The sequence below is a fragment of the Pagrus pagrus genome (assembly GCF_965226575.1).
Source record: "Pagrus pagrus genome assembly, chromosome: 8".
NCBI classification, from domain to species: domain Eukaryota; kingdom Metazoa; phylum Chordata; class Actinopteri; order Spariformes; family Sparidae; genus Pagrus; species Pagrus pagrus.
The window spans coordinates 21,909,830-21,925,349 of record NC_140192.1 but is presented as its reverse complement, the minus strand read 5'-3'; the positions used below and the strand labels follow the sequence as shown (position 1 = coordinate 21,925,349).

At 38.9% G+C, this 15,520-nt stretch overlaps 1 protein-coding gene across 1 annotated transcript; it reads right to left on the bottom strand.

Annotated features, from left to right (window-relative positions):
* Window positions 1-454: 454 nt before the first annotated feature.
* Window positions 455-15,255, bottom strand: LOC311261901 (uncharacterized protein; the record flags this gene model as incomplete). The annotated part of the gene is made up of 18 exons (XM_084360914.1): window positions 455-712; window positions 800-1,056; window positions 1,808-1,904; window positions 2,027-2,177; window positions 2,369-2,429; window positions 5,459-5,582; window positions 5,673-5,929; window positions 6,223-6,319; window positions 6,397-6,547; window positions 6,773-6,830; window positions 7,275-7,389; window positions 10,357-10,482; window positions 10,565-10,821; window positions 11,556-11,652; window positions 12,738-12,888; window positions 13,205-13,265; window positions 13,529-13,550; window positions 15,238-15,255. 18 exons carry the CDS (start codon window positions 15,253-15,255, stop codon window positions 455-457), a joined length of 2,358 nt encoding a protein of 785 aa, XP_084217040.1.
* Between the last annotated feature and the right edge of the window lie 265 nt (window positions 15,256-15,520).

Here is a 15,520-nt window from a genome sequence, read left to right as displayed (position 1 = left end):
TGATTGTCATAGTTTTCAAAGTACACATTAGTCAGAGTGTGAGTGAAAACTGTGTTTCTCTGTGTGGTGCTTTGTCGTCTCTGGATTAAAAGATTTTGTAAAGGAGACACAGTTTCGTCGTAGTAGTATTTATTGTTTATATACAAATGACATAACCTACAAAATGTCAGTAGTTGTCATTAAACACAACAAGAGATCGAGTAGAGAAAGTTATTCACAGAAATGTATTCACTGGAGGTCAAGTCATCCCAGTGATACAGCTGATCAGCTCCTTTATTCCTGCCCTTGATATTTCCTTTATAAAAGACAAATCTTTAAAATGCCTTTTTTCTTGCCATTTTGCCTGGATAACAGGCATTAAGCAAAACACTTTAATACTGCATAGCGGCAGTCCCTAATTTAAAGTCATGTGTCATACTGTGAATTTACACCATCCAAATCTATATGTGATCTTCTATGATTTTTCAGAGAAATCATTCAAGCGGGGGTACATCCCATATGTCCCATAGGGTGGAGGTGGAGCAAACGGGCCTGAGGCTGCTGGGTTTTGTAGGAAGCTGGTTCCTCCTGGCATGTCTGAGCCTGCAAATGCTTCAGATCCATAGGTAGGATACGCAGGCAGATATTCCCCATCAGGACCCTGTAAAGCGGGCAGGATGACTACGGGGAACTTGATCTTGGGGTCTGAAGCGTACTTGACATCCAGATAGACCTGTGATGGAAAAGTAGTCAGCATCACTTATCATAGCTATAAAGACATACAGACAAACTGGCATGTTTTGTGGAGAAAGATACCTACCCTGAGTCTGTACTCCACTCTGAGGATGATGCAGTTTAAGATGGACACACACGTGTCAGGAGGGATGGTGATGACCCTGGTGACAGTCTGACCTGCAGAAGGTGGGATGGGGTCACCCACCTCCTTCACAATGTCTTTGGTTTCGACCTTCCTCTTCCCCTTCGCAAAGTAGCTAATCTTCTTGTACAAACAGTACTTGGGTTTGATATCACGAGACGACTTGTTGTGAATGGAGGCCACAACCTTTATGCCTTCTCCTGCAAAACAGAGCAGCACATAATACACAATGCTTCCAATCACAGCACATTGAATATCCCATGACTGCACACATGAGTGATGTACTTCAGTAACGCCATACCGCATACAATATCATAAATAACAAAGGTCTACTGTTAACCCCTGCGTTAGTTGTAGAAGCAACAAATTAAAATACATGCTGTTTCAGAATTGACACCACACCTCAATTAAAGCTTATAATCTTTCAATACATTGTTAGAATTTTTATATTCTCGTGATTCTATTCGTGTAATCCAATTCAAGATAAAACCACATCAGCAAGGTGCAATCAACACACAAACAAACAAACAAACTGGCATGTATGATGCTTTGCCAATTCACCAATAGAGTATCTGTGTGTTTCAGTAGTACATCAAGCTCCAACAAAAACTATCTAACTACTCCTTTTAAAATGTATAGTCTAGCTTGAAATTTGAATTTAAATTTTAAATATTTTCAAAATACATTGCCGACATTGCTTGGTGTGTTTTGAAGAAGCAATCCCTCCAACCTAGAGAAGGTATTAGGATTATCTCTCGGCCATCACTGTCGTTACATGCCTCGTTAGTTGTGGTCTTATCTATGGACCACAGAGCGTCTCTGTGAGCAGGGGGACTTTGAGCTCCGCACGGTTCAAATGCAAGTATTTTTCTTTTGCTGCAGCACTGTTATGATGCTCTGTGAAGTGAATGTTTGATTCACTAATGTCAGATCCAATTGATCTAAAGTTACCTTGGTGGTAGCCTGTTCGCTCAATATTTGCGTCCATGCCTGCTGATCCTGATGAGAAGAACTTCAGTTTCTTCTCAGCGATATCTTGCTGTGGACTCTGACAGGCAAATGACAAATGAGTTAGAGTTGGTGTTATTCTCATCACGGCGGCAGTGTCACACAGCAAACACATTAGACATGCATTTGTGAGTGTGCGTGTGTTGTACGGTGGGTCGGTACCATCAGCATCGGATCACTGTACAGGTTCCAGTTGTGACTGAGGGTGAACTTCGCCTTAGCTTTGCTGTCTAATCTCATCGACCTGCTCAGATTGGCCTCCAGTGAGTACACGATCTTTCCATAGGAGTCTTTGAAGGAGGATGGCAGTTCTCTTCATGTGAAGACAAAGAAAATGTACAAAAGAGACTGGATGAGTGACAGTAATCCTCTTTCAATGGCACTATAAGATTGTTTAAGGTTGATACTCACAAAGATTTTTGTAGATAATAATAAAAATGAAGAAATAAATGTGTTGTAGAGACATAAAATGGTTTATTAGACTATATTTTAAAGAAAACTCACTGTGCAGGGATCTGGAAGGTGAATGGGTAGACATTGCTGCCCTGGCCGAGAATAGTGTTGCCTGAAAAGCAATAAAGTTACATAACTGATTATGGCAAAGTTTGTTTATCGAGAAGGTTTGTTTCTCGTTCTAAGCCTACTCTTGTCAGCATGCTTGCCCACTTTGAATGGAAAAAGTGTTAAATCAGGCGGACAAAAGTGGGAGAAAATGTAATAAAAAACCTCCTGTTATAACCTGTGTTTGTTATCTAACTTGAATGTGAGGTCAGTGAGGGTCTAGATTCTTGACTCCTGCGGTGTGTATTTAATGCAGATCATAGGATTTATTCAACTCTTTTATATCCTTAAATCTAACCAGTGAAAATTAGAAAATGAACACACGAGGATACTATGCTGTATGTCGTGTTGTATGTGCAAACTCCCTTGATGCAGGATAAAAACTATACCACTAGGTTTCAAAAAAACAAAGAGTGAAAAACCTCTTCATATCATATGTAAGTTCTTTATAAAGAGTATGAATGAAACCAATCTAATTACAGAAGGTTGTTTCTAGATTGAATGACAGTAGTAAGTAGCTCACTTACCCTTGCTCTCCTCAATGACGAACTGCTTGATACTGAAGTACTTCACTTTGGCATAGTATGTTACGCTTTGTTTTCCATAATTCTCAGTCCACTTGACTTCTGCTTTTCCTTTCAGCTTTATACAGAGTGAATCTATAGTGCACCTTTTTTCCATTTCCAGTGTAATTTTTCCCGTAATACAATCACCACTGGTGAAAATATTGCTTTTGTTTATGGGATTATATCCCACTGAAAAGCTCTTGATATTACTTGACATGATGATCACCACAGCTGTAAGCAGAGGAAAGTGCAAGGTAAGACAGTGAGGATGGAGATTTTATAAGCTGAGAGGTGTGTCTGCGTGCAGATCAACACTTTCTTGTTAATAATTAAACCACAGTGCCTCAATAAATCTTGCTGACTGATTAGTTTTGCTCTCTCAGAAAATAAAATGGTACTTTGGAAAGTTGGTGTAAATCGAATATTACTCGGATATGACTAAAGCACACCATTTAATGACTGAGTTCAGTCTGTGTGAGAGAGAGGATAGCATTATTGGCTGCATACGCTACAACAGGCCAACTCCGCTTATGTGGTTGTGTCTAATACCTGTCAAACAGGTCATCAGCACAGATCATGTGAGCTTATCACGCTGCTGGAAATAATGAGTACATGGAATCAATGAAAAGTGCTTCGGTTCACAAGGTTAATTTATTTCTGGTTTTACGACACAGAGTTGTTTAACGAAATGATTACTGTAACCTGGTGGGTAAACCATGGGCCACCAATTGCTGAGGACTCATGACAAGTCCAGAAAGTAGGAACTGGAAACCCTACTGCAGCTACAACACAGGTCAGATCTCAAACAGGGCTTTCCGCTGTACAGTGAGGTGAAATCGGACTGTCCTTACATGAAATGTCATGAAATCTACTGTGGGTATGTGACTATGGTTATTTCAGTTGTCAAGGTACTGTAATCTGTACATGAGTCACCTTGTTTGATCACAATGTTTTATTTTCAGATGTCATATTTGGCTGTAGTGGTGATTTCCTCGCTTTGGGGGTGCACCGAATAAATAAATTGCCTGTTATGTTTTATCTACCCCAGTTCATGTCGGCAGGCATGGACAAAATATTATGAACACCTCTCATTAAATGCAATTTAACAGAGAACCATCACTAACTCCAACATCAGCCTGAACACTACACTATGATTTCTGTGACTGTTGTTATTGTAGTGTGAATTCTGAGTCACTGGGATTCTTGACTGTATAAACTATTATGATGCCTCAGCTGTTTTATGACTGTCGTTGCAAGATGTTGTTATTATGAAGGTTTATAGAAACATCAGTCCTGATTTTAAAACAAGTGAATAATATCATAGCCATACATTATTACTAATACGATTCAAATATGTATCATAAGGAGTACAGAGGTTTCAAATATAACATTTCTGATATTGATATTTACATGATATGCATTCATTTTTACAGAGTGAGAAAACTGCTGCTCAAACAATAAAAAAAAAAGTTTGGAAGATTTGCTGCCCAGTGCCTTCTTTACTTCCTTCCATCAACTGTTGTATGCACAAGTATGATCTGTATCAGCTGAAGTCTCTGCGCTGTTCTGTTCACATGAAATCAGTCGACACAAAAATAACCTCCAGCCCACTTTTGATCACTAAGTACATAACTTACTCTTCCACAGGAAACTACAGGTATGACCACAGCCAGCATGTGACTCAATCAGATTTTATTTTCCATGTGTCAAATGTTCAGGAGAGTTTGCCGACACCTTCAGTCGAAGGCTTATCTGTAGTTTGAGTTGGTTTATATTCGTATTAACCAATATGTCATAAAGATTATGGGTCAGAGCAGTTGGATCCAGAGGGGTGCCTTTGCTCCATAGCACAAGGTGCATTTGACATTATTCCATTTATGATTTGTGCTACAAATCTATTTCTACACTGTGATATCATATAATTGTATCGTGCTTGTGGCAAAGAGGTTAGATTCCAACTTTCCAGTACAATTTATTCATACAAGTCTTGTGTTGTCAGACACCAGAGAGACTGAAAACTGCATTATGTCTGTGTGGCACTAGGTGATCTCTGGAATAAGGGATTTTATTAAGGAGCAGTAGATTATGCACATTTGCATTTATTGTTTATGTTCAGAGGGCAAGCATAGCAAAATACATATTCGTCATGACCTAATTTGTAACATGTCAGTATTCGTCATTAAACACAACACAAGATCAAGTAAAGAAAGTTTTTCCCCAAACATTTTAGAAAAGAGAAATCTTTGCAATGCCATCATTCTTGTTGTTTTGTCTGGATACAATACAATGCACTGATAGTGTCTAAAAAGAGTGCCTCCCTCAAATCTATATTTGAGAGTCTATAATTTCTCAGTGGAATCTTTTAATGGGGGGTGCATCCCATGTGTCTCATAGGTTGGAGGTGGAGGGCCAGAGGCTGCTGGGTTTTGTAGGTAGTTGGTTCCTCCTGGCATGTCTGAGCCTGCACATGTTTCAGATCCATAGGTAGGATCAGCAGGCAGATGTTCCCCATCAGGCCCTTGTAAAGCAGACAGGATGACTATAGGGAACCTGATCTCAGGGTCTGAAGCGTACTTGACATCCAGATAGACCTGTGGTGGAGACATCGTACTTACAGTATTATAATGATCATGCAGCCCTGTTGACATGAAGGCATACTGAGATGTTTTGTGGAGACATACCTTCAGTCTGTACTCCACTTTGAGGATGTTGCAGTTTAAGATGGACACACACGTGTCAGGAGGGATGGTGATGACCCTGGTGACAGTCTGATCTGCAGAAGGTGGGATGGGGTCACCCACCTCTTTCAGTATTTTTTTGCTGTCGAGTCTCCACTTCCCCTTTGCAAAGTAACTAATCTTCATATACAACAAGTACTTGGGTTTAATGTCACGAGATGATTTGTTGTAAATGGAGGCCACAACCTTTACGCCTTCTCCTGCAAAACAGAAAAGCATTTAATACACAATACTCCTAAACATAAACGATAGACAGCAATAATCTTATACTGCATTCAATATTTATATAACAAAACTACAGCTGTTAACCTGACACATGACCAATTAAAGCCACTTCATTATTGACAGTACATAATGCGTCAGAAGGCAATCGACTTTGAGCTCTGCATGGTTCAAGTGCAAAGCATTTATGTTTTGCTGCAGCACTGTTCAAATAATCTGTAAAGTCAATGTTTAATTCAATCACTTCAGATCACACATGATCTAAAGTTACCTTGGTAGAAGCCTGTTCGCTCGATATTTGCATCCATGCTCACTGTTCCCGATGAGAAGAGCTTCAGTTTCTTCTCAGTGATATCTTGCTGTCCACTCTGACAGGAAAATGACAAATTAGCATAGTGTGTCAAAGTCAAACATATTGGACATGCTTTTATGTGTGTGTATGTACCATCAGTGATGGATTACTGTCCAGGTTGTCATTGTGTCTGAGGGTGAACTGTGCCTTAGCTTTGCTGTCTGCTCTCTTCGGCCTGCTCAGATTGGCCTCCAGTATGTACACGATCTTTCCATATGTGTCTTGGAAGGAGGACGGCAGGTCTCTGCAAGACGTAATGTAAAAAACATGGACTGGATAAGTGACATCAGCACTATACTAAAAGTTGATGCTCAAAAAGCATCAAGAGGAACTACATCATAAAGCTAAAGATTGTAGTATGACAGACGCTAGTTATTAATGACAAATAAAGAACAAACTTTAATGTGTTAATGTTTAGAGACACATATATTCAAATTGTTTTTATGTCTTTTTAAAGAGAGAAACTCACTGTGCAGGGATCTGAAAGGTGAACGGGTAGACATGGCAGCCCTGCTTATTAACACTGCCTGAAAGACAATAAAGTGCCTTAATAAAGCTTCCATCAAGGTTTGTTAAGCAAACATATAAATACATTTCTCTTAGACTACTCAAGTCAGCATGGTTGCCCGCTGGGAGAAAATTTAAGAACACACCCCCTATTTTAACCTGTGTTTGCTATAAGCGTGAGTTAGTCACGAAGGCACAAATATCTAACCTTCACTTTAGACGAGTATGTTTCAGTATCTGCAGTAAGTACGGTATTTTTGTTTGAATGCAGATTATGGGATTTATTTGACCTCCTGTATATCCTTAAGTCTTACCATACCAGGCTCTATGTCATGTTGTATGTGCAAATACACTTTTTTTGCTCAATAAAAACAGTAGTTGAGTGACAAAAGACCACAATGAAATGAATTATTGAAATCAATCTGATTACAGCAGGTTGTTTCAGACATCAGTGGTTCACTTACCTTTGCTCTCCTCAATGATAACTTGCTTGATGCTGAAGTACTTCTCTTTGGCATAGTAGGTTTTACTTTTTTTCCCATCTAGTTCCACCCACCGGACTTCTGCTTTTCCCGTCAGCTTTACACAGAGCGAATATATTTCGCAGTCTTTTGCCAGTTCCAGTGTAATTTGCCCTGTAATACAATCGCCGCTGGTGAAAATATTGCTTTGGTTTATGGGATTATATCCGACTGAAAAGCTCTTAATAGTACTTAACATGATGATCACCGATCAAAGCTGTAAGTAAGGCCAGTGAGGACAGAGATTTTATGTGCTGAGAGGTGTGTCTGCATACAGAGACACACTTTAATTTTGGTAATAATTAAACCAAAACATCAATAAATCTTTGTCTCCGGTAGGAAACAGATGTTGTAGTAGATATGCTACTTCTTAAAATGTTGTATTTTAAGGTGGAATGTGGAGACTGAATTGAGGAGTCTCACAGTCTATAATCTGGTGGTACAGCAGTGGATACTTCAGATGGGAGCATGGTGAACGGACTGTTGTTCAGTGGTTCTGCAGTTCACCTGATGTCTGAAGTTGTGAGGATAAACATGCTTGAAAGCAACACAATGCCAGTGAATATATGCGTACATTTCTAAAGAAATGTGTGAAAGTGTCCCTAATCACCTTTAAATGTTAATCTGGTAGGCAGTTCTTTGTTAGACAGCAAGAAAACAAGTGACACCTTATTTATACATTTACAAAATTTTATATTTACTATGAACACGTTTTTTCCATATTGAGTCTGCACCCTGTGCACTTAATCATGACTCATTTTATTATATTCCACTCGAGTATATTAACAAGTGTATGACATAATCAAATGTTAAAGTCCATAGCCTGGTGGTATGACTGGTGACTGGTGACCGTCCTTAAAGCCGTCCTGAAAACTACTGTGGGAATGTGGCTATAAAAGTTGTCAAGGTACTGTCACCAGTCCAAGACACACCTTGCAAGACTTTCTACTTTCTTCCACTTTGATAGTGACGTCTTTGTTATCTGCTAGGGTTGATGTTTTCATTAGCAGGAACAACTATGTGAAATACAGCGTGGTCAAAAGTCTGAGACTACTTGTCAATATACTTCCATTTTGTATTTGTTTCAAATTTGAAACCATTAAAAAATGTTTCCCTTAGAATTGATAACATCAGCTTAACAGTTTGAAAATTTGAATCTCTGAGACATGATGATCAACAATCAAAGCTGTACGTAAGGCCAGTGACAGGGAATAGACACTGATTTTTGTAATAAAGCAGTACATCAGGGGTCACCAACTATATTTATCGGAGGGCCAGAATTTTTCCAGACAGACACCTTGGGGGCTGGACATTCAAATTAAATGAAATAAAAATCACATTTTGACCTAAAACATTATTTTTTCATGTTTATTATTTAGATATTTTAATTTTATTACCAACTTAAGGCATTTTTAGCCTTTACCAGTCAGGCTCCTATCACCTATACCACAGGCAACCACCAGGAGTAGTCTAGCCTACTCAATGTTTTATTTGATGTGCCGAGCATTATTAGTGACTTGTGATTTGTTCTTACCACAGTGTTTACCATGCTCTTTTAAGTTATGCCAGTTGGTTTTTCTTCTTTTCTTTTTAAGTCTGTTAGTTTGAAGCTTGTTGTTGAGACTTTGAAATAAAAACAAATGTTAAGCAAGGGCATGTGGAAAAATTATGTCAAAGAAGAACAGTATGTAAAACAATAAATGTTAAACAGTGCAGCGAGCTTGTCCTCATTTTGGAATGTAAACAGACTATGAGAGTCATAAAAGGTGGGGATTTGTGATAGTTATTTCAGTCTCAGTTGTTTTTTTCTGTTGCTATAATAGCGTGGACCACACGATATTTTCTCTTTGATCTTCACAATTATGGAATCCAGTCGCAGGCCGGATTGGAGGGGGCTGCCAATTGATGATCACTGCAGTACATCAATAAATAAAATAGTCACTGGTAAGGAACAGATTGGTAGACGCTAAACAAAACCACAGAGTTGTATAAGAAAATGGTTGGTGTAGACATCATATATACTCAGTGAGACAGAAAATTTGAAAATGTATATTACTTAATGGTGTGAGGATAAACATGCTTGAAAGCACCATAATGTCTACAAATGTATACTTTTCTACAGAAATGTGTGTAAGAAGCACTAATCGTCTTTCAGTGTTATTCTGTTCTTTTTAAGAGAGTGCGTTAGAAAGTAACATACCATCTATACAGTGCGTCATAGTTACAAATAAATCATTAAATACAACAAATAGAATTTATTTCCATATTGTGTCAGTGCCTGGTGAACTATATCATGACTAATTTTAATACATGACAATTAGGTATATTGCATTTTACAGTACAATACACAAGTTAGTAAGGAAGTCTATAGCCTCCTGAGAATGTCCGTAAAGCTGTCATGAAGGCTTCCCTGTTTATGTGACTATGGTTATTGTCATCTTGCACAGCTGATGCTGACTTTCTACTTTCTACAACTTTGACAGTGGCATTATGAGTATTTGCTGGGGTTGATGTCATCACTGGCAGGAACAACAGTATGGGAAACCGACCGGTTTTGTCACCCATTGTAATTAAAATACAAATAAATGAATAAAAAAAGATATGATACAGACAAGCATGACGGACAAAACCTCCAAATTAATCTCCTGACACAGTGACCCTATGTGTTGCTGCCTCCTATAGGAAACAAAATGCACTGCATCATATTTGCGTCAAAAACATCTACAGGCAGAACATCAAAGTTAAATCATCTCAGCACATGTTTATCCTACTCCAGCTAATGCTAACCAAACATGACTGTCATGGTGTTACTTCACTCTGGATCTGTTTCATATACAAACTCAATCAAACCTAAATTTTTATATATTACACATTTTGAATACATGAGCTTCATGACATAACCTACAACATGTCTGGGTGCCTCATTAAACACAAGATCAAGTGAAGAAAGTTATTTACTGCCAGTCAAATCACCCCAGTGATCCCAGAGCTGATCTACTCCATTATCCTGCTCTTAAGATTCTTATGATGCTTCAGAGCCAAAGGTAGGATCAGCAGGCAGATGCTCCTCATCAGGCCCCTGTAAAGCGTGCAGGATGACTATGGGGAACTCGATCTTGGGGTCTGAAGCGTACTTCACATCCAAATAGACCTGTGGTGGAGACATAGTCAGCACTTATCACAGCGATTAAGACATAAAGACATTTTGAAATGTTCTGTGAAGAGACACACACCTTCAGTCTGTACTCCACTTTGAGAATGCCGCAGTTTAAGATGGACACACACGTGTCAGGAGGGATGGCGAGGACCCTGGTGACAGTCTGAGCTGCAGAGGGTGGGATGGGGTCACCCACCTCTTTCAGGATTTTCTTGTCTCCAACTGTCATGTTTCGGCCCGCAAAGTAACTACGCTGCATATACAACAAGTACTTGGGTTTAATATCACGAGAAGACTTGTTGTGAATGGACGCCACGACCTTTATGCCTTCCCCTGCAAAACAGAGCAGCACATAATTCACAATGCTTGCAATCGCAACACATGCTCTCTTAAACATAACTTCTTATTCTCTGGTTGACTGATAGACAGCCATAATCGTATTACATACAGTATTTTATATTACAAAACTAAAGGTGAGTGTTTACCCCTGCACTAGTTGTAGACGCATGACAAATTAAAGTGTGCAATGTACTTGAATTAACAAGAACTAAATACCAAATAAGAAACCTTTGAAGATATTAAAATAATATCCACAATTTCTATTCAGTGATGTTCACATATTAAAGTTAGTCTATGTAACCCTCGCTGAGCAGTGAACCCTGAAACTTTGTGATAAAAAAGAAGCACACATACAAAAGGGTTACAAAATCTGCATGCTGACTGAGTAACATCAGTTATATAACTATTATCTGTCTCGACTTTGCTAACATTTGTTTACATGAGACACTATGAGCTACTGGTCATGCCTGAGCAAGTAAAGCTGTATCAGAAAACCATGATTGTAGGAGAGAGAATTTAAAGCCTGACAATTATTTTCAAATTACATTTCTGACGTTGCTTTGTGTGCTTTGAAAGAGCAAACCCTCCAACCTAGACAAGGTATTAGGAATATCTCTGTGCCATCACTATGGCTTCATGTCTCATTCGTTGATGTCTTACCTGTAGACCATAAAACATGTCTGTATGTATAATTCAATAATTTCAGATGACACATGATCTAAAGTTACCTTGGTAGAAGCCTGTTCGCTCAATATTTACATCCATGCTCACTGTTCCCGATGAGAAGAGCTTCAGTTTCTTCTCACTGACATTTTGCTGTGGACTCTGACAGGAAAATGACAAATTACTGCCTCATGTTTACGGTGGCCGACAAGGACAAACGCGCAGCAAAGGCCAAACGCTGCAAATACACAAGATGCAGACCCAAAGACACACAAAACACATGCAACAACAAAATGCTGCAACGGAAAAATGCTGCAAACAAAGAAACGATGCAGAACCAAAGACACACAAACACACAAAACAAATGCGATAACAAAATGCTGCAAATACAGAAAAGATGCAAAACCAAAACGACACAAACCCCCAAAACACATGCAATAGAGAAATGCGGCATATTGAGTCAACACAACGGAAGTGTCCACACAACGGAAGTGTCCACACAACGGAAAAGCGCCAGGCCGCTAGGAGGTCCCGACCTCGCGACCTGGACCTATTACTGTATAGACCAGTCTGTATTGTACCTGACGAGAGTGAGCTAAAAAAAAAAAACAGAAAGCGTACAATCAGCTAGCGTTAGGCCTACGTAAATCTGTTAATCTTTTTGAACTGTTATTGTTATATTATTGTAAAAGATTACAACCAAATGTTTAAACCATGTACCTTTTTATGTCGCCTCTGTAAAAGTTTTGCTCACTCTCATCAGGTACAATACAGACTGGTCTATACAGTAATAGGTCCAGGTCGCGAGGTCGGGACCTCCTAGCGGCCTGGCGCTTTTCCGTTGTGTGGACACTTCTGTTGTGTGGACACTTCCGTTGTGTTGACTCAATATGCCGCATTTCTCTATTGCATGTGTTTTGGGGGTTTGTGTCGTTTTGGTTTTGCATCTTTTCTGTATTTGCAGCATTTTGTTATCGCATTTGTTTTGTGTGTTTGTGTGTCTTTGGTTCTGCATCGTTTCTTTGTTTGCAGCATTTTTCCGTTGCAGCATTTTGTTGTTGCATGTGTTTTGTGCGTCTTTGGGTCTGCATCTTGTGTATTTGCAGCGTTTGGCCGTTGCTGCGCATTTGTCCTTGTCGGCCACCGTACATGTTACTCGCCGTCACTGCAGCAGTGTCAAAGTCATATGTTAGACATGCTTTTGTGTGTATGTGTGTGTGTGTGTGTTTTTGTGGTAAGGTCAGTACCATCAGTGATGGATTACTGTTCAGGTTCTCATTGTGTCTGAGGGTGAACTGCGCCTTAGCTTTACTGTCTACTCTCATCGACCGGCTCAGGTTGGCCTCCAGTGTGTACAGGATCTTTCCCTCTCTGCTTTTGAAGGAGGGTGGCAGGTCTCTGCAAGTTGTAAAGTAAAAAACAGACTGGATGAGTGACAGCAGCACTCTTTCAGTAGCACTATAATTACATGTGTAAGGCTGATACTCGCAAAGCAGCAAGAGGAACTACATATCAGGTCAAGTGAAAATTAAAGATTGTTTACATTATGATAAATGCTTGTTGATAATAAATAGATAATGAAAAGATATATATAATTAATGATTATTAATTGTAATATAATATATTATATTATATCATATTATAAAGAACAAATCATATGCGTTTATGTTTAAGTCTAAAATGTTTCTTAGAGTATTTTTTAGAGAGAACTCACCGTGCAGGGATCTGGAAGGTGAATGGGTAGTCATGGCACCCTTGGCCAACAATACAATTGCCTGAAAAACAATAAATGTTGTATACTGGTTTTTAGTAAGGTGAGGACCCAAATGCAGACACAAAAGTGAGGCAGGAATAAGGGAACAAAAAGCAAGCTTTATTTAACAAAGCTGAGGTCTGCAAACAAAATCCAAAAAGCGAAAACAACAAGCAAGTCAAAAGACAAAAGACAAAGTATCAACAAAAGAGCTTAAACAAAGTACAAACAAAAGCAAAGTACAAATCAATGGAAACAACAAGGAGCAAAAACCCAGAAACATACCATGGGGGGCATCACAGGGAAACTTGGACGAAGACAGGATGATGGACCAAGACGTAGTAACAATCGATCAACGGACAGGAAACGGAACATCACGGAACAAACTGACAAAGACAAGAGGGAGAACAAAGACTATACACACAGACACACTAAGGGGATCAGGAACAGGTGGAGTGAGGAGGGAAGAGGGGAGGTGAGGGAATGAACGGAAAAACACTGGGAGGGAAGAACACACAGGAGGAACTGAAAAGCAAGAAGTGACACATGAGGGCATAATATCAAAATAAAACAGGTAAAGCTTTAATGTAGCTTCCAGGATATGTTAACCAGACCACAAGTGAATGCACTTCATGCTCGAAGACTACTTTTTCAGCAGGTTTGCCCATTTTGCATGGTGTTCAATAAGGAAAACCGAGTGGCAGAAAACTTAAAATTACCTCAAACTAATACTATGCTGTGTGTCATATTGTATGTGCAGATACCCTTAATGCAGGATTGAAACAACACAGTTAAGAGACAAAAGAGGAAATGCAAAAACACCTTTTCATAAGGCTATGTAAATTGTTTTCCTTTAAAAAATACAATAAGTGAAATCTATCTGATTACAGCATGATATGACATAAGTAGTTCACTTACCGTTGCCCTCCTCAATTAGAAATTGCTTGATGCTGAAGAACTTCAGTTCAGAATGGAGCCTTACGAGTGTTTTTCTATAATACTCATACCATGTGACTTCTGCTTTTCCCTTCAGCTTTATACGGAGTGACTTGATGTTGCAGTCTTGTGTCAGTTCCAGTGTAATTTGTCCTGTAATAAAATCACCACTGGAGAAAGTATTGCTTTTGTCTATGGGATTATATCCCACTGAAAAGCTCTTGATAGTACTTGACATGTTGACCGCCAACCAAAGCTGTAAATAAAGTGCCAGGTAAGACAGTGAGGATGGAGATTTTATATCTTGAGAGGCGTGTCTACATGCTGATAGACACTCTAGTTTTGGTAATACTGACACAACGCTTCAATTAATCTTGCTTACTGGTTAGAACTGCTGGCAGCATACACTATGGGCTGGGCTAGCCTTATATGGGTCAAACATGTTTTCAGCAGGGATCATGTCAGATGTTCATGTTGGAGGAAATAATAAAATAATATTTTAGTATATGCATTCCGTGAGAAGTCTATCAGTTACAAGGAAACAAGGTTAATTATTTATAGTTTTAAAACACATCCTGGAATGATTGCTGTACTCCCCACATATGCTAATTGATTTCTGATTCATAAAAGACACATTTCAAAAATATATTTTTTAAGGTGGATTGCCGAGGAGGAATTCAGGAGTCTCTGGTGGTAAAACAGCAGATACTTGTGCACTGCAAAAACTCTTTGTTATTTTTATAATACTCTGTATTTCTGGTAAACATTTTTTCTAATAATTGTTTGCTTTTACTTGTTTTTCAGCAGTATGGTGAACAGACTGTTGGTTCAGTGGCTCTGCAGGTCAGTTGATGTCTTAATGGTGTGAGGATAAACATGCTTGAAAGCATCATAATGTTGGCAAATGTATACTTTTCTACAGAAATGTGTGTAAGAAGCACTAATCATCTTTCAGTGTTATTCTGGTAAGCAGTTCTTACCAAGAGAGTGAGTTAGAAAGTGACACTTCATTTATAGCTGCAGTGCTTCGGTTACCATTACTAATAAATACAACATACGGTTTGTGTCAGTGCCATGTTGACTAAGTCATGTCTCATTTTATTATAGTACTATTGAGTATATTACCTTTTACAGTACATTTCACAAGTTAATGAGGAAGTCGTAAATGGATGTCTGTAAAAAGGCTTATGTGACTTTATCAGTTGTCAAGATACTGTCACCTACCATACAGTCATGTTGGACAACTGATTTTCTACTTTCCTCGAATTTGGCAGTGACATTGTTGGTATTTGATGGGGTTTATGACTTCATTCGCAGGAACAACTTTATAGTAGAAATAGA